This window comes from Pelodiscus sinensis, chromosome 6, assembly GCF_049634645.1.
Source record: "Pelodiscus sinensis isolate JC-2024 chromosome 6, ASM4963464v1, whole genome shotgun sequence".
Taxonomy (NCBI): domain Eukaryota; kingdom Metazoa; phylum Chordata; order Testudines; family Trionychidae; genus Pelodiscus; species Pelodiscus sinensis.
In genome coordinates, this window is record NC_134716.1 from 74,407,597 (window position 1) to 74,427,867 (window position 20,271).

At 39.5% G+C, this 20,271-nt stretch overlaps 1 protein-coding gene across 1 annotated transcript in view; it reads right to left on the reverse strand.

Annotated features, from left to right (window-relative positions):
- ADGRV1 (adhesion G protein-coupled receptor V1) overlaps positions 1 to 20,271 on the reverse strand; it is a 391,810-nt gene that overhangs the window by 290,840 nt on the left and 80,699 nt on the right. Inside the window, exons 33-41 of the mRNA XM_075932856.1 lie at positions 18,823 to 19,634; positions 17,717 to 17,926; positions 12,081 to 12,211; positions 11,154 to 11,253; positions 9,899 to 10,078; positions 6,357 to 6,520; positions 5,675 to 5,768; positions 3,432 to 3,510; positions 671 to 809 (exon numbers count right to left, since the gene is read on the reverse strand). Of these exons, the coding sequence (XP_075788971.1) occupies positions 671 to 809; positions 3,432 to 3,510; positions 5,675 to 5,768; positions 6,357 to 6,520; positions 9,899 to 10,078; positions 11,154 to 11,253; positions 12,081 to 12,211; positions 17,717 to 17,926; positions 18,823 to 19,634 (1,909 nt within the window). The remainder of the gene's footprint in view (positions 1 to 670; positions 810 to 3,431; positions 3,511 to 5,674; positions 5,769 to 6,356; positions 6,521 to 9,898; positions 10,079 to 11,153; positions 11,254 to 12,080; positions 12,212 to 17,716; positions 17,927 to 18,822; positions 19,635 to 20,271) is intronic.

Here is a 20,271-nt window from a genome sequence, read left to right on the forward strand (position 1 = left end):
ATGGGGAAAATGCAAACAAAGCACCCAATTTCTGAGCACCTCTTATAATTTGGCTAAAACAGGAATTGGAGGATTTTCAACAGAATCAAGGCCAATAAGTACATTTTATTGAAACAATTTTTTATCTTTTGGATACATAGAAGTTGTTACATTCCCTTTCAGTGTTCTCTTTTCCAAACAACTAATCTAAAACAACCCAATTCTTTCAGTCTTCCCTCACAGGTCATTTTTTCTAGATCTTTAATCATTTTTGTTGGACCCCCTGGACCCTCTCCAATTTTTCCACATCTTTGCTGACATGTGGTGCACCCAGAATTGGACACAATACTCTCCAACTGAGGCCGAATCAGTGTTGGGTTGAGTGGAAGAATTACTTCTTGTGTCTTGCTTACAACACTCCTGTTTATCCCAAAATGATGTTTGCTTTTTTTGCAAGTGTCACACTTTTGACTCATATTTAGCTTGTGGTCCACTATGAGCCCTCCATCCCTTTTTGCAGATATAATCTTGTTTTCTTATAATTTCTCATTATATTAGAAAACATGCAATTTAAGAAGACTAATAGTTCACCACCTTGCATGATTGTGCCAATTGAGAATAGTAATTGTATTACCAACAATAAGGAAACTTAAGAAATGAATAAATATTGTACTTTCTGTTTGCTTCTTACCCTGGATGTCACATTAAAATCCAATCCCAGTTTTGCTTCCAAATTCTGTGCATAGAAAAACAAAGATACATTGCCAGAAGATCCTCTGTTCCGATATGCTACTAATGACAGATTCCCGTGGATTTCATCAATTTCAAAACTAAAATAAAAGAGCAACAAAAATCCTTTTATAATAGTAGTATGCAACAGCAGTAATCAGAACACTGCAACAAAGTTAACAGAGAGTGCAACAATTCTTAGTTGTTCAAAGCAGTGTTCACAATTCACCACCTTCCTACCAATTGTAAATTTGCAGTTTTCAGTATGCATTATAGTATAGATGATATCTGTAATCTCTTGTGGACAACATCTTTACATTACAAAGAGCAGTGACTAAGTTAGCTACATACCTTCGGTTCTTATTAAATTGCCAATATAATCCCCTACTAAGAAATGGTTAGTAAATTGCCTGTACACACACACACACACACACACACACACACACACACACACACACACACACACACACACACACACACACATGATGCATGATCATATAATGAAAGAATATCCCTATGAATATGCAGAAAGGTCTGAACTAAGGTGGCACAGGCATTTTCTAAGATTTGAATCCCTCATTTTGTAATCTTAATAATATTGTTTTAACATAGCAATTTGGGTATACAATACAGAAGTCAGATCACTGTTACGTAAGAACATATGAATGGCCATATTGGGTCAAACCAAAGGTCCATCTAGTCCAGTATCCTGTCTTCCACCAGTGGAGGGAATGAACAGAACAGATAATCATCAAGTGATCCATCCCGTCGCACATTCCTACTTTCTGACAAAGAGAGCCTATGGACTCCATTCTTACCCATCCGGCCTAATAACAAATTGATGCATCTATCCTTTATCTAGTTCTTTTTTGAACCTTGTTAAAGTCCTGGCCTTCACAACATTCTTTGGCAAGGAGTTCCACAAAATGACTGTGCCTTGCATGAAGAAGTACTTCCTTTTTGTTGTTGTTCTTTTAAAATTCATTTAATGACCCCTAGTTCTTGTATTATGGTAACAAGTAAATAACTTTTCCTTCCTTGCCTTTTCCACACCACTCATGATTTTATAGACCTCCATCATATTCCTCCTTCGGGCTTCTCTTCATTTACCCCAAGATCGACAATAAGAAGCTTGATCTCCAGGGGTTCAATTTAGTGGGTCCAGTGTCACCCCCTCTTGACCCTGGTACTCCACCAGGCTGCAAGGTGTAAGGGAGGTTATTGGGAGAGTCCTCAGTGTCAACTCCAGCTATGCTATTCTCATAGCTGGTATTCTGTATCTTAAGTTGACTTTTTCCCATAATGTAGACCTGGCCTGAGTCTCTTCTCTTGGAAGGTGAAAAATCCAAGTCTTATTAATCTCTCCTCATATGGCAGCCGTTCCAAACCCCTAATCATTTTTGTTGCTCTTCTCTGAGCTTTTACCAATCCCAGGGTATCTTTTTTGAAATGAGGTGACCACATCTGCATGCAGTATTCAAGATGTGGACGTATTATGGATTTATTCAGAGGCAATAACATTATCTATTTCGTTCGCTATCCCTTTCTTAAGGATTCCTAACATTGTTTGCTTTTATGACTGCATTTTGAAATGACTCAATATATTTGATATGAGAAAGGCCCCTTAACTCGTTAAGTAATATGTCTAACATAACATTTTTATTGTATGTTATTTTAATGGTGGAATTTAGCCCATTGTGGAGGGTCATCTACACAATGCTCCACACAAAGGGAAAAGAGTGTCTCTACAGAAGTTTCTGCACCCCCATGTATAGTCTCCATGTTGGTTCGGAAGGAATCAGCAATAAGAACACTGGAAGCAAGATGGGAAATGGCTATCAATTGTTGTTTCATTCACGAAGTAAGAAACCAAATGCAATTTAAGTAAAACAAGCGAAATCCTGTGATCTGCTGTGTCCATGTGATCCATCTGCTTCCAATCTAACTCCATGTTTCCTCTTCCACCGGTGTCTCAACAGTAACATTCCCTATAGGGAAATGGGACCTCTGACTCCACTGATTATGTTACAGTCCTTGCTTATGTGTATAAAGTGAAAGGAATACCTATGTATGGATGTGGAGGTACAGTAGATGCTATGAGCAGAGCAGTGACTACTAAAAAGTTGTGCTGCAGCCCAACAGCCTGAATACAATTTGGGGAAGAAGATTACATTCCTCAAATCCCATTCATTCAAGCTAGTGTAGAAATGGAGTAAGCGTCACCAAAAGATATATTGCTATAGACAAACAGATGGGCACACAGAGAGAAAAATCCCCAGGGGGCTGAATTTAATCTTTGTAGCAGAACACGATATACATACAAAAATATACACATATATCCTACCAAATCTTGAGCTAAATCCTAGGTGTGTTCAGTGAAATTCGGAGTGGTAGGGACATGGAAATTGGCTTGAACTACATTTATGCTCCTCTCTCCATTGCTGAAGTCACAGGCTCATCCAATTGGTTCAAAGCCTAAGGCCAAAACCAGGGATAGCAAAGGGACTGCTGAGCGAGCTCCAAGCTACCTGATGATTCCCCAATGTAAAATAAATCTCCACTAGCCAATTCAAATTACTTTAAAGGCTGTTTAGCCTCACCAAATGTTTGATTTTGCTTTCACTGATGTCACTGAGAGTTTTGCCATTTATTTCCAAGAGTGAATCAATAGGTACTCAAGCAAATAATCACAAACTAGGTTATTTATGGAAGATGAGACTTACTTGGTACTCTGCCATTCAATAACTCCTCTCACTCCATCGTTGGCATCAATAACAACCTGAGCAGCCAAGCCTTCTGCATCTAAAGACAAAATACAAAATAAAGAAGAAAATCGATTTATACTTGTTTTTTAGGGCTTGGTTAAAAATCCGTTAAATAATCTTTATGCACAGAATATACTGAACTTTGTGTCTACAAAGTGGGAAACAGAGGGGACAGGTTAACTGGAAATAAGCCAAGAAAACCTTGTCTCCACTGAATGAAATGAAAAACTATCTTCCAGAGAGAAAGAGACTGACCTATACTTAGACATCTGTCTTCTCACAGATTTATACAAACAAGAAACAAACAAAAATTACAATAATATTTAAGTTGTAAAGCAAAGCACTAAAAAATTAGGAAGTACCAGAATTAATTTTATATTTGCAACCTTAATTTGGCCTATTGTTGCATATGATCACATGCTAGTTTCTCCAAAGGACCCATCCCTCATTCAATGCACAGGATGAACGGTAATCTCTCGTAAACCATCTCCAAATATTTTCTTTTAACTTCAGCGTCCAATGTGTGGCACATACTATTCAAACCCAGTTCTGCATGCAGAATTAATTTCCTGAAGGACATTTCTATGATATCATTACTCATACACTTAGTGCTCCACGAATATTAACAAATTTATCATCATGATACCCCTGTGACATGAGGAAGTTTACTAGAACCATTTTACACATAGAGAACTGAGGCACAGAGAAATTTATATCAAATGTGGCTATTGATTTGGGATATCCAATATGAGATGCCAATAGTCAAAGAACATAGCATTTTACTTGTTCAAAGAACAGTTCTGCACATGCAACCTTAATATAGATATTTCCTAATGTAAGCATATATTTTAGAACCTTATTTTTAAAAAAATATTTGCTTTTGTTGATGTAATTTCCTAAGCTTTATAATGATGGAAAAAATAAAATTTATTCCTATGGAACCATATTCACTCTTCGAGTGGTTCATCAGCAGGTTTGTGATCTTTAGGCCCATAGCACACACCTTTATCACTTAAGCTTACTGAGTAATAGTTAGTAGTAAGTGACTTTATCCTAGACCTGCCACTAGAGGATATGGGAAACACATAATCAATAGGTTTCACAGTTACTTGAGAGACAGGAAAAAATTGTTGAGGAAGAGGAATAATGGGTTTAACTCCAAGTTCTGGGGGAATATGCACTCTAGGGTTTTTGCCCTGGGCCCCGTTTCTTCTTGCCCCCTTCTGCGCATATCCCCTACACTTCCAACTTGATTCTCCTTCACAATCCTTTCCCTATTCCTCTCCACCCAGCTTCAACCTTTTCTCATGTTCACTTATTTGATAAAATATCTGTTTTTAATTGCCTATAACTTCAGTCATTTGAGCTGAAGTGCTCCATGTTTGGTCTCTGACTCAGGCTGCATATTTCAGTTCCAGCAAAAATGGAGGGTGAGACTAAATAAACAGCCTGTCACTGAATTTAGTTCTGGAAAATAATTTGTCTCACCCATGTGTTACTCTTTGGTTGTGCAGTAAATATTAACATTTTTGAATCAGTGAACTAATCACAGCTCAACCTGCACAAATCAACACAGGATGTTTTGTTTTACCTTTTAGTCTGTAATGAATCAACTCAGTCATTTCTACAGGCATGCAAAGAAAGGGGAAAAAGGTCAAAGAAAAATTATTAAAAGCAAACAAATGCATTTCTTTAACATTAAGATTCTGATCCAGCTCTGTTAGAAATCCCCGTTCACTGACTTCCATATGAATGATTCCACCTGTTGACCTGTACAATCCATCAGAGGCACCATGCTGCATTAGACTTCCAAAGACATTTGAATTAGTCAAGTATTAATTATTCATTGGTGAACTATACCACAGTAAGTTTTCTCAAACTATTTTCATATTAGAATACAAGAATCAAACTTCAATATGAAAGTTAACTTTTCCTCATTAGACACATGTTGACAATAGGTTTTAAGAAACATTGATATTAAATGATAATATACAACAGATGAAATCACCCTATCATTAATCCCAATCCCAAGAAATGCAAACCTTAAAAATGATTGCATAAGCCTCCTTTTTCATTATTCTTATTTTGACCATGCCATCGGCCATTATACTACTATGCTAAAGATCAATACAATGCATTATTACATATTTACAATTCATATACATTGTGAAGTAAATATTGTACTGATAGAGATGTTATACCCAGTCTGGGAGGAAATGACATCAAAGGATTCATGACTAGTTCAACTGATGTTAAATTAACGAGGAAGAATTCTTGCACTTCTGGTATATCATCCTGCAAAACACAAGCACAGTAAATTTTCATTTTATTATCTATTAAGTTGTTAGTTAAGCAAAAAACAACACTTAACTTATGCCACAATTATTTGAAATACTAAACTTTATTCGTTTGTTCCCATGCTCTTAAAATACAATTATTTGGTCTGAAATTGATCCTCATAATATTTGAAATAAAATATTATATTTCATTTAAAAGACACTACTGTGAAAAAAAACTATTCCTGAACATAAATTTCATTGTGAATTTAAAAAACATTAGAAGTAACCCACTGAAAAAGAAAAATATGTAGTAGTCAGTCCATATAAATCTGAAGGCAATGAACACTATTCAGAATTGTAGGTAGCTACAACTAAAGCTTAATAAGAAAGTCTAATTCCATTAATGCGTTTCTAGGTGTAGCCACTTTTTGTGATTAAACTATACCCTTCTGTTTTAACATTAGGACAAAAAAAGGTCCTTTCATTATTTCTTCTGAGCCACAATGAATAGCATGAAATGACAGACAGCGGGAATTAAGACCCAGATTGTGCACACATTGAAGTCAGGAACAATCATGTATTGATGACAGGGATTAAGATTTACCTCTAGAATAGTAACATTTATAGAAGCTGATGTGTGTCCTTCTCCTAAAAGCAACCAACCAGACACAGGTATGTAATCAACTCCTGGTTCAGCCAAGGTGCCTTCTGTCTGATTCCTTAAACTGAGCAATCCAGGCACTGTTGCATAGGTAACATTGATGACACCTAGTACATTTGGAACAAAAAAAGGTTTTTATATTTTAATTCCTATTTAACTACACTGCAAATAGACAAAACAGTGCAGAAGAAGAGAGTATTATCCTATTTTACAGATGAGCAATTCCAGCATATAGATTAAGGGGATGATCCAAAACCCACTGAAGCCAATGGGAGTCACTTTTTCAGTGTGCTTTGAATCAGGCCATTCATGACTTGTACCAGGTCACACAGGAAGTCTGTAAGGGTATGTCTACACTACAACATTAATTCGAACTAACTTAGTTCGAATTAGTTAATTCGAACTAAGCTAATTCGAACTAATGGATCCAGACTAAAAAACTAGTTCGAATTAGCGTTTTGCTAATTCGAACTAGCATGTCCACATTAAGTGGACCTTAAGTGAACCGGGCTTAAGGATGGCCGGAAGCAGTGCCGGCAGGGCATCAGAGGAGGACTTAGAGCGTGGAGATGCTGTCTCAGGCTAGCCGAGGGCTGTGCTTAAAGGGACCCGACCCCCACCCCGGACAGACAGTTCTCAGGGGTGCCCCGCTTGCAAAGCAGTCCTGGCTTGGATTGCCCAGACTACTCACTCTGGGCACATCACACCACTCGGGCAATCAGCCCGGCTGCACTTGCTGCAGGCTGCCATCTGGGGAGAGGGGATAATTGGGGGGCTGCAGGAGAGCTTCCACACCCAGAAGCCCGCAGAGCCAGCCCAGTCCTCCCCATCGGGGGCTCGTGCCCCATTCCTCCCTCACCTCCTTCCACTTACCCTTCCCTAGCCCCTCTTCTTGATGTACAAAATAAAGATAACGTGTCTTCCAAAATGGAATCTGTCTTTATTGAACAAAACTGGGGGAGACTGGGAAAAGGAGGTGGGAGAGGGGAGGGCAACTAAAATGATCAGGGGTTGGGAACAGGTCCCATATGAAGAGAGGCTAAAGAAACTGGGACTTTTCAGTTTAGAAAAGAGGAGACGGAGGGGGGACAGGATAGAGGTCTCTAAAAGCAGGAGTGGGGTGGAGAGGGTGCATACAGAAAAGTTCTTCATTAGTTCCCATAAAGAAGGACTAGAGGACACCAAAGGAAAGGAATGGTTAGCAGGCTTCAAACTAGTAACAGAAAGTTGTTCTTCACAAAGCAAAGAGTCAACCTCTGGAACTCCTTGCTGCAGGAGGCTGTGAAGGCTAGAACTAGAACAGAGTTTAAAGGGAAGTGAGATCAATTCATGGAGGTTGGGTCCATGGAGTAGTATTAGCCAAGGGGTAGGAGTGGTGTCCCTGCCCAAGGTTTGTGGAAGGCTGGAGAGGGATGGCACGAGACAAATGGCTTGGTCACTGTCTTCGGTCCATCCCCTCCAGGGTCGCTAGGGTTGGCCGCTGTCTGCAGACAGGCTACTGGGCTAGATGGACCTTTGGTCTGACCCAGGACAGCCATTGTAAGCTCAGGGCTCAGGGTCGGGGGTCTCAGTGGACCCCCTTGATTCTCTTGCACACCTGCTCCTGGGTGGCCAGGCTGGCAGCTCTCCTGCCCTAGCCGGCCACTTTCCTGTGCCTAGTGCGGAGATCGTGGACGAGGTCCACGATGTCTGCACTAGCCCAGGCGGGTGCCCACCTCTTGCGGTCCCGGGCAAGCTCCCGGGAGCCGCCAGCCTGGTCCCGGGAAGAGGGGGAGGGCTGGGGGGCATCGGGTGGCTGGCTCGAGCCGTGCCAGGTGCAGGGTCTGCTGGCTGGGTGCTGGCAGGCTTGCACCTGGCACGGGCACCGTAGCCAGCCCGTGCCCCTTTAAGGGGTCCGGGGCCGGGAGGGGGGCAATAGAGTTTCCCTGGTGTTGGCCAGAGTGGCCACCAGGAAAAGCTGGGGAGGGCTAGCCTCCCACTAGTTCGAATTAAGGGGCTACACACCCCTTAATTCGAACTAGCTAGTTCGAACTAGGCTTAATCCTTGTAAAATGAGGTTTTCCTAGTTCGAACTAAGCGCTCCGCTAGTTCGATTTAAATTCAAACTAGCTGAGCGCTAGTGTAGCGCCTATTAAAGTTAATTCGAACTAATGTCTGTTAGTTCGAATTAACTTTGTAGTGTAGACATACCCTAACATAATCCAGAATTAAAACCCAGGTTTCCTGTACCAATCCAGAGCCTTAATGTCAAGATCATCTTTCTTCCCTCTTGTGAAAAAAAAAAAAGCCCGGGTTTCTAAAACACTTATGATTTGCAAAGGAAAGACTGGTTTTGTGGGTATTTTGTTGAGATTTTTCTTTCCCTCCTCACATCAAAAAGCTGAGTAAAACCTAATTATGAATATTTGGGTTTGATACAGTAAAACTAATGGGCACAATGCATTAAGTCCATATGTTCCCAAATTTTTGTGTTCCAGCATCATTTGCACTAGAAAGGTGAATGAGTACAGCCATTACAACCTTTCATCCATGCTGTGTTGTAGAATGGATCTCTCAAGGGGCTTTGGGTTGCTAGATACCCAAATACCACTGAAAGGAAATCTTTGAAAATCCTAGGCAACATTTCTACTTTCTTTTTGCCACTTACTAAAAGGAAACCCTTTTATTTACATATCCATCCCGGGCCTTTTAATCCCTTTTGTGCTGTTTATTTAATCCTTATTTCTTTCCCTGCTGGCCAATATTACTAATTCCTTCTATTACAAGGAATGAAGGAATGAGCAGAGTCAAATTGCCTTTTAAGTTCATGAAAAATGTCCACCATTTTTTGTTTTCTCATTATGTGTAAAATCTGGTTCAGGGTTATGAGTGGTTTTCAAAAGATTATTTTTGATGAGTGCAGCTGCTTTCTGTTTCTCTTTTAGGAGTGGTCTACAGTTGATTGCTCAGATATTTTTGCAGTGGTATATTATGTATTAGGTTGTAGCCATGTAGTAGATGGTCATGCCACAAATAGCCATTTAGTCCAACTGTTTTTAAATCAGAGGAAACGGATAGCTGATTCTTCACATGGACTAGTTAGTCTGTCACTTAGTATTGATCATAAGTGGTAATATTGTATTTCTGATAGTTGGCTTCTGTAGGTGGATGTCATCTGCCCCACTATGTTCTTTTTGCAGGGGTTGGTAGACCACAAGGAAGCACTGTTATGCAGGGAAAAGTCATTCCCTGCTGACAGAGGGGAAGTCATATGAATACGTTTTTAGAGGGGACTGACTAAAATTGAAAGCAAGAATATTAGCTTACTGTCCTTTCTAACTTTTGGCTGCACCTACAACTACATTTTTTGCAAGAGACGGAAAATAAGAGAACAGACAGAGTTGAACCTTTGATTTATCTGACTCCCACTGACTTTTTCTGGACAAAAAAAAGAATATGTTGCAGAAGACACATAAAACCTCTGTATCTAGAGAAATTACACCAACCTAAAGACCCAAATTCTCTGCTGATAAAAAGCTGAATAGTTTTGTTTGCTTCCTGGGTCAAAACCATTCTGGAGGAAGACGCAAACTTCAAAACTCCATGTGGCTCGTCACTGGCCTCTACTGTCAAAACAGCTTCATACCCTTGGCTATCCAAAACAGCAGCACCCATTGAAGAAACTCCTGTAAAATAGTCAATGGTGTAACTACACAGAATACTAGGCAGCTGAAGTATGGTTTTTTAAAAAAACAATATTGGCAATAATGGCAGTTAATATCACTATTTCCTCCATTATGCCATGCAGTCAATCATACTCCCAGTAATATGAATCAGGGAGAACATGATAGAATCTGTTGTTACTCTATAACCAGTGTGGATCTACACATGTTCTATAGCAAACATAGCAAATACAAAAACAAAAAAGCTGTATCTAATAAAAGGATAATATCAAATAAGAGGACAGAACATCAGCCAATGTACATTCAGATAACAGCTAATTCTAGGGTAAGGTTTGGTTTTCCCAGTTTGACTGAGGCATCTAGAAACAAGAACACCTGTGCCAATCTAGCCATTCTTTAGTAATGAAAGTTTGATTTATAATGACCATATGCAGAGAGAATGCAGACCTAGATGATTCTCCACACTAATCTGAACAGCAAGAACAGAATCTACTGCCCTCCTTGTATGCAGAAAGCAACAGTCAATGGGGAAGTCTGCATGTCACAGGACAAGAAGAATTGGCTGAGCAGATAGTGGCTGAATAGACAATGGCTTATTTCATAGCCACTATAACCAAAAGGTATTAGATTTATTAGGTCTAATTCTGCTCCTATTTAGAGGGGTGCAGAATTTGCTGGCAGAGAGGACCCACTTTAAAACCAATCAATTAGGGGGAAGGGATAGCTCAGTGGTTTGAGCATTGACCTGCTAAACCCAGGGTTGTGAGTTTAATCCTTGCAGAGGCCATTTGGGGCAAAAATTTATCAGGGATGGTACTTGGTCCTCCTGAGAAGGCAGGGGACTGGACTCAATGACCTTTCAAGGTCCCTTCCAGTTCTAGGAGATAGGCAATCTCCATTATAAATAAAACATACTAGTCAGATCACTCTACAGCTAGTATGCAGATAAAGAAGGAGCAAATTTTAGTACACGAAAACAAAGTTTCACAACAATGCTTTAAACTGTCACAAAAAATTAAAACAATAATGAAAATTGACAGCCTTTCCCTCTTTCCATCATTCTATACTTTTGTATTACCTTGAGTGATGATGTCATATAGGACTACTTGGTATTCTTCCTTTTCTTCAGGAATATGGTCATCCAGCAGATGAATGTAGAATGTTAGATTCAATGACTCCTGTTTATTTTAAATGGCAAAAAAAAGTTTTGTTATCACAATACAAAACACATGGTATTATCTGTCACACATTTTGAATGATTTCTTCTAAGAAGTTTTAAATTTCAAATACAGATCAGACCTCCGTGGTCCAGCACCCATAGGACCTGAGTGGTCCTAACGATGGATTTTACCAAACCAGGGGAGGTCACAGCTTCCCCCTGGCGGTAGCCTCTGGTCTCAGCTGGGGCTCTGCTCCCTGCCCTGCTGCTCCAGCCCACTGTGCCAGCCCTCACCAGGGCTGCCCCCACCACCATGCCAGCCCTGGACAGGGGTCAGCCCCACTGCTTCCCAGACTGACCAGTACTGTGCCCCATACAGTGTTGTCCTGGGCTGTATGTCCATGCCAGCCCCATAGCCTCCAGCCCATATTGGCGCTGTGCTTCCCACTGTCAGACCTGACCAAGCATGTCCCCACTACACCAGCCCTGACTAGGGCTGCTCTCCTGGCCACCACCCCACTGCCTCCAGCCTCCGCCAGAGCTGCACTCTCCACCACACCAACTTAGCCCCAGGCTGTGCTTCTGAACTTGGCCAGCTGGGGCTCTCTGTTCCAGCAATATTCATGGTCCTGCTAGACCACAGATGTTGCTGGATCAGAAAGTCCCAGATTTTAGAGGTACAACCTGTATTCAAATTTAAAACTATCAATTCGAATCTCAAAGACAACAATCATATCGGTCAGGAAATAATATTACTTGGAAAGGTGTTAACTCCTTTCCACTTCAGCTTTAATTTCATTATCTCTAGCTTTTGCTGCTGAACACATTTACTCTGCTTGGGGTTACCTCAGGAAAGAAGAGTACTCCAAAATAATTTTCAAAGGTTTGATCTAAGTGATGTCCAACAATTTTCCAACTAACAGTAACGTTCCCCAGTCCTGGGGCAGTTCTTAGGATGTGGAACTCCAATTGTTCTCCTAAGGAAAAAATATAATCAAATATATGCTGTTGGGAAAATGCTTTGGTTGTGTATCAGTTATAGAAGAATTAGAAGCATGCATTCCATAATCATGGTAACTTTTCCAACACCAACATATTCAAGTATCCACTGATACTTTATATAGTAAGCCTCACTGTAAAGTAATACATGTTTGTTTTTAGCATAAAGTAAGGAGAAATCCAAATTCTAAACCTTTCAGTTCTGTTTTTAGTTCAATTATGAAAAATGTATCAGAAAGATCTATCTAATGCATGCTAGGACTTAAAAAGCATCTACAGCATAAGGGAAAAAATGAATACCCATCAAAACATGCACAAAACACTATAACAATGGCAATCCATAAACTACACAAGACAGTAAATGCTGTATGTACTAGCCATGACACAAAAAAATTCCTTTAGGAGTTCACTGGCAATAAATATACATGTTGCTAATGTTGTACTGTAATGTAATTTTCTACAATGCATGCACAAAAATGCTTGCAATTACCTGTAAATTCCATTTATGTGAGTATTAACTTACATAATAGCATCAGTTACAAGTTTTTAAAAATACAAAAGAAATTTTTCACAAAAAGTTAATAGCTTCCTATGATTTCTCAAGATATACTCTATCAATTGACTGGAAGTGTTGTCAATGTTAATTTATAAAAAGCACAATAATTACACTTTTCACATTTCTAGCATTCAGTCTAATGGATAATTTAATAAAAGCTAATGAGTAATAGAGCAATCATTGCAAAACATATGAAAAACAAAAATAAACCCAAATGTAAAAAGGCAGCTTGAGGTTTTACATACGGTATCAACACGAAGATAAATATTAGCATGTGAAGTTAGGCATGTGAACATATGTATAATACATATACATGATATGACAGATGTTTATTTCTAAAACAAACATACTGCATATGTATTTTAACAGTATTTTTCAGATCCACAATGTTTAAGCTTGCCAGTACATACAGTATTGCATTGGCTTTTGAAAGACAGGAAAATATGTAGAAGACTAGAGAATCAAGACATTGGGTATGTCAATAATACAACACATCTCTTATCTATCTCAAGGTTATATGCTGTATCATTCTTATTCACTGAAATATAAGAAAATGCTTGCAACTAAGATTATGTTTCCTCCTAAAGCCATATTTTAGGGGTGCGATACATAAACACAGCCATCACAAGTTCTGTTCAATATCTCTACTGCCAAAAAATGACTTTCAGGCCACTTTATACTAGAGATATTCAAATAAATTATTTCAAATTTCTTTCATTGTTGCTACTGCTAGGCATAGTTAATTCCATGGAGCTTCATGGTTCAGGTTGCCTCTGAACAAACCCAGCTGGAGGGCAAAACAGAAGAAAAAATAAGGCTAGTTGAGAAAGGGCCAGGCATCTCTACATCTATCTGAAACTCCCACTCACAATAGGGATGTTAAGGACTAGTCAACTATCTGATACGCATTCCCCTGCACCTTGCTGCCTCTATCTATCTGATAGAGGCAGCAAGGAGAGAGGGGAAGAGGAGGCACTTCAAAGCGGCAGCACTACACAGCTGAGCCCAGGATCAGCTGTGTGGTGCTGCCGCTTTGAAACACGGAGGCAGAGTTGAAAGGGGCAGCGCTGCAAAGCTGATCCCCAGCTCAGTTGTGCGATGCTGCCCCTTTGAAACGCTACCTCCACATTTGTAAGGGACAACACTGCACAGCTGAGCCCGGGATCAGATGCATAGTGCTGCCGTGCGTGGAGCCCAGGGTCAGCTGGGGACTCCCCAGCTGATCCCGGGCTCCCGCAGAAATGTCACAGAACCCGGGATCAGCTGGAGGGTCCCCAGCTGACCCCAAGTTCTGGGTAAATGCCATGCAGAACCTGCAGTCAGCTGGGGAGTCCCCAGTTGATCCCAGGTTTTGCTGAAATGCACTCAGAACCTGGGATCAGCTATGGAGTCCCCAGCTGACCCCAGTTCCACGTGGCATTTCAAATCAGCAGTGCAGCATGACTTTTAGTCCCCCAGTGACCCCGGGATCCATGCTGTGCTACTGCTTTGAAATGCAGAAGATTCCCCGCTGGGGACTCTAGTACATTTCAAAGCTGGCATGCTGCATGCAGCCCATAGTCAGTGGGACTTCCCGCTGGTTTCAGACTGCACACTGAGTTCTGCATTCCTCCTCCCCACTGGGGGCTCTTGTACATTTCAAAGGAGGAATGCAGAAGGGCCTATCGACTAGTCGAGTAGTCGATGGAATTTCCATCGACTACTCGACTAATCAATTAACCCTTACTTAACATCCTTAATTCACTGAACAGGTGAGATTCTCTTCTCTTTTTTTACAGGGATTACCTTTTTCTGAGTAATAGTTTAGTGGAAAACCAGTCTTTGTGGCCTGCTTGGACTTGTGTCCTTTATTGATGTGATTTGTTTGGTTTGCATCAAAACACGCCATTATCACACCAGTGTGATTCTACTGACTAACAGAACTCTTCCAGGATTATATTGCATGAGATCTAAATCAGACCTACGGAGCCAGATCCAAAGATGCACCTGAGCTCAACCTGATGCAGCTAAGAAAGGGAAGGAAAAGTATGTGGCTAACATGGCTTTTCACCACATTGGCTCCTCCATGATCAGACAATCCAGACATGTAATTTAGAGCAGCCTCATGACAGAATACTTATTATACAGCTAAAATTGACAGGAAGGTCATCATAAAAATATCCTAGATGTGTTCTGCTGAAGAACCACTGTTACCCCATATTTGTCCATCACTGCAATGAGATGGAAATTATTTATTAGGAGACCACAGTAGAAACAATTTTAAAGAAGCAAAAAATATATATATATATAAACTATACAAACATAAAATTAAGCCCTTTTCCAATAAAGTAGAATAATAGGTGTAATTTAGGCATCAGCATTTCAAATGTTGAAAGTTAACTCCTAAAATTGTGCTGATGTTCATATCCTGCATTAAGTGACTACATTGCTCGATCTGACAGAAAAGAATGTTTAAAATCTATTTAACATGACATTCTGATTGTGTTTCTGAAGAGCACTGAACCTGCATATACGCAAAAGGATCTATGGTTTCCAATGAGGAACATCATATTGTTTAATACTGAAACCCATTTTATCCTGAGAATTTTGCACATTCATTTCAAAACAAATTAATATTAAGTATATCACACTAGTTATTTTAGTACCACAACTGTAAAATGCACAAATAAGAATCAGCATATTTCAATACAAAATCATAAAAAACAATGAAAGAATCATCATCGTATAGCACAAAAAGTGAATTATGATGTAGGAGTCAGTACAATGTACACTCATAATGATCAGGCTAAATCAAAACACTGGATTAAAAATTGAAATCCAAGTGAACACTATTACTGATTGTGGGTAGTCCATTATTGACTAGTAATATTAAGATCTTTGGTTGTCATATACAGAACAAACCCAAAAAGATGAATACAATTTCTGTCTTCAGTAGACTTGACCAACTATAAAAGGATCTCTGAAAACTGCAAATTTCATTTCATTAGGTAAATTTCAGTTTTTCAATTTCAATTTTTGTATGTGGCTTATGGACGCTGAACTGCCTAAAATGGGTGAGATGTATATTTTTACCCTAAAAGTAACTTGTTTTAACTGATGGATAGTGAAATTATTCAGTAAGACAGAAAATATTAAACAACATCATATTTTGTATTGCTGTGTTTCGTATCAATAGTCATTGTTTCAGCACAAGAAAAAACAGGTTTTAAAAAGCAAACAGCAAACTCTACATATGCCCTATAAAGACCTAGCTCACTCTTTTTAACCAAAAGATTCTATGTGCTTATTTTTTTCTTGCTGTAAGCTAATGCATTCTTGTTCTTTTAGTAGTTGGAGAATCAGTGCTCAGTGGAGTTTCCAAATGTAATAACAAAGCATTTCAGCTCCAAAGTACCAGTGTTGCTAGTGTTTTGTAAATTAACTTTAACAAGTTGTAAAGATTCATGAAAGTCACCATAATCTCTGGTACCAAGACAGTTTCTGTTAATTCCTTGTGCTCATTGATGGCTCTTCTTAGCTTGTCAGATTACAGCTGGTTCGACATGCTGATCAGAACCATTAATGCAGAAGAATAAAGGATGAAAACTGAGGCACACACCAGCACAGAATCAACATAAACCACCTATATAAAATTTTTGAAGAATTATGATGTTCTTTCATGTATAGCAAACAACATATTTGGTTTACAAAATTCAACTGATTTTTTTCCCAACAAATACAATAAAACCATTCTCTCGGAAATCAATGTCTGTTTATTTTCTCTTGACAGACCACTCATCAAATTTTAGAGATATGATGCTGTAGCTCTTTTGGATTCAAGCAAAAGATAAACCAAGACAATCATCACCATCTGAAAATACAGCAAACCTCTAGATCAAACATGCAATGTGCCCCTTTAAGGCACCAATCAGAATTTTTTTTCCAATTTAAACTCTTAGGCTACATCTACATTGGCCCCTTCTCCGGAAGAGGCATATTAATTTAAATATCCCCCGCGGGATTTAAATAAACATGGCCGCCGCTTTTTTTCCGGCTTGGGGAAAAGCCGGAAAAAAGCGTCTACTTTGAAGTAGGATTAAGAAATCCTCCGGAAAAGGGCTTTGTTCCGGAGGATCGCGCCAGTCTAGACGCTTTTTTCCAGCTTTTCCCCAAGCCGGAAAAAAAGCGGCGGCCATGTTTATTTAAATCCCGCGGGGGATATTTAAATCCCCCGCGGATTTCCCTATTCTGAAGTTGGAAATTAACATGCCTCTTCTGGAGAAGGGGCCAATGTAGACGTAGCCTTATAGTTCTTCTTAAATATATGTGACATTATTTTAATCCTGACACAGAAACAAGACAGAACTGATACACCCCTCGCCCCAAAATGGTGGCTACAAACATACACAAGTGGTTATTCACCCACCAGGAGGCTCATGAGGGAATGAGAAAAAAAAAGAGGAAAGATGTGTTAACCCTTAAACAGGTCCCAATATCTTTTGAATAGTGTCTTTATATTTTATAAAATTATATTATGTCCAATCCATAAATACCTATATAATATGAGAAGTCAAAAGGAGAAGCATCCAGGTAAAGAATTTGGCACAAAATGAATATACAGGAAAGTTAAAAAGGGGCTACTAGATGTTAAAACAAGAGTGACAAGGTGTGAGCTTCAAAAAGCAAATGAGAAGCAATGCTGAAATTAGATAACATATTTTGAACCCAATCTCTATCTCATTATTACATTAGAAAGACATCTAAATTACAATGGAACACATGCAGGATAGCTAGCTAGTCCTCTGTTTGCATACACCCAATGATTTTCTGACTACTTTTACTAGAACAGGTAAATGGACCAACAATGTAAGTCCTCATCAAGAGAAAGTATGAATAAGGAAGGTGATAGTAAATGGAGCTAGTTGGGTCAACACAAAGAGGAACCCACCTTCGTGACCAATAACAGATCTTGAGGATGTCTGAAAGCTAATAACTCCTGCCACATTGTCATTAGCCAGAATAACCACAGTGACAGTGTCAGAGCTAGGGAGAATACGACTCCCTCCTTCAGTCTGTGTCAGGCTGATTACAATATTTTCATTATCCTCTGGCTCGGGATCATCTAAAATGGTCAGTGTGACCACCTTTTTAGTTTCACCTGTAAGGAAAAAAATCGAAGAAAAATATGTAAGTATCAAAGCCATAACAAACAACATACTGGAGACAGAAGTTCTACATCTTGGTGGGAGGGTTAACTAAATGACCCTTCTAACACCATGATTCTGTACTTTCAAATGGGGCTTAATCAGCCTCTTTTGTAGGAACTAGTTAAAAATATATGTAAATTATGTACATCTGTATCCCTGTAACAACTACTAAACATACTATGTACATTATAACCAATAGCCTTCAAATAATTAGCTTCTTAGTTCTCAGAATACTTTAATCACTCAGTATTTGCTTGTTTTTTTAACTCCATTTAGAAAAGGGAAGAGCTGTAAAAGAAAGCAGTGTATTCTATTCTCTCTAATGAATTGAAGTTAAATAGTCTTACCAAGTCTGAGCATTTGAATAACAATCCAAATGGCATAAAAGGGTGTACACTCTTGTATGAATTGAATTTGAATATACTTAGTCATGCGTTGCACTCAACAATCCACTCATCCCACAACCCTTTCACATAGACTTGGCATCTAACTTCCAGGCTAGCCAATGAGACCAACATAACTAGCAAAGAAGTCTACACATGAATCTCTCTGGTCCAGGACTCTCTGGTCCGGCAACATCCGTGGTCCAGGATCATATTTACAAATGTTACAATTATATATATTTAAATATAGGAGACTGGATCTTTAGGCTCAAGCTGATGAACTACTAAATAGTACAATATGCTTGAAAATGTACATCTATCACACAACAGTGTATTCCAGGAGGCAAAGCCTAGCAGTTAATTAACACCTGGATTTAAAAGTCAAGAAATGTGTCTACTTAATCTAGCTCCCGCTACTTTTCTCCACTTAGAAAGGGAAAAGATGAAAGTTAACGTTGCCTCACCTTCAGCAAACACCAGAATATCACCATCACCTACAAAATCCAAGTTTTGGGTAGCTGTTCCACCAATCACACTCCATTCCACTGTAACCTGACCGAGGCTGCCTTCTGTTCTGTGTATCATAAGCTGCACATTGGTCTGAGGACATTCTTCAACTTCCACGTATAGACCTTTTGCTGTTGCATTGGGACTTACACTGTAGATGACAAACACTCCAAAGGCATCTCCATTCATCATTATGACAACTGTGGAGGTATTTGGCTGTCCTATCTTTGGCTGGTTTATTAAGCTGGCTGAGGTGTTCATCAGTTCAACCTTCAAAAGGGATACAATAAACTTCTCATCCAACTCTGGCAAATTGTCAGGCAGAATGGTAACTGTGAGATTTGCAAACTGTTCCCCTTCCAATATTATGGCCCATTGACTTGTAACTGATTCATAGTCACTGCCTGCAATGGCTTGTGAATCAAAAAGAGAAGACACCCGGGTGATATTTTTCTTGTAGGTCCAGAATCCAGAGCTGTTGGTTACTGGGCTGACCCATGATGTTAGCCAAAAGCACAAAGGAAATGCAGAGGCACTAGAGAATATAAAAGCTAAACATGCATGTTCTTTTAGGCACTGAATTGCACAAGTACGTAATGGGTCACTTGCTGTTGAGACATTCACTGTAGTCCTTGACAGCTGGTCACCAATCCCTTGCACAGGAAATTCATAGTAGGACAGCATATCCTGGCCTTGCTCGATTGCAAGAGCTACCATATCAACCTCTGAAGTGCTGTAGAACACCTGCAGCTGACCAAATCTTCCCTCACTAAAAAGTGTGGTGACAAATAAGAGTGTCATGTTAACAAGTGAAGACAAGTTTTCTTAAATTTGTAGATCTTTACATTAAGAGTGACTTAAACGTAAGTTATCGGCCTTTTAAAAAATTGTTCAATGGTTTCATATAATTTAAAAACCATTCAGAATGCATCCACTTTGCATCTGCTGCTAAAATAATTTAGAGGTAGCAGGCATCTTAGAGTGTTTTACAGTATGGCTACATCTAGACTGGCATGATTTTCCGCAAATGCTTTTAACGGAAAAGTTTTGTCTACACTGGCCCTCGAGGGCTTTTGCCCGAATGAGAGCAGCATATCATTTCCGCAAGAAGCACTGATTTCAGACAATAGGAAGTCAGTGTTCTTGTGGAAATTCAAGCGGCCAGTATAGACAGCTGGCAAGTTTTTCTGCAAAAGCAACTGCCAGTTGCCTGTCTAGACGCAGCCCCTGCGTTGTGGTTAATCATAAATAGCTGCAACTATGCAGTTTACTCCACTTTCAACCTGTTAGTTCTGCTGGCTGGCAAGGGAGAGAAGCCAGAGCTATCCTGCCCTGCCCTATTCTCCTTCTATTTATTCATAGAAGTTATAGAAGTAACACTTTCTCTCCTTCCCTCATGCCTGAGT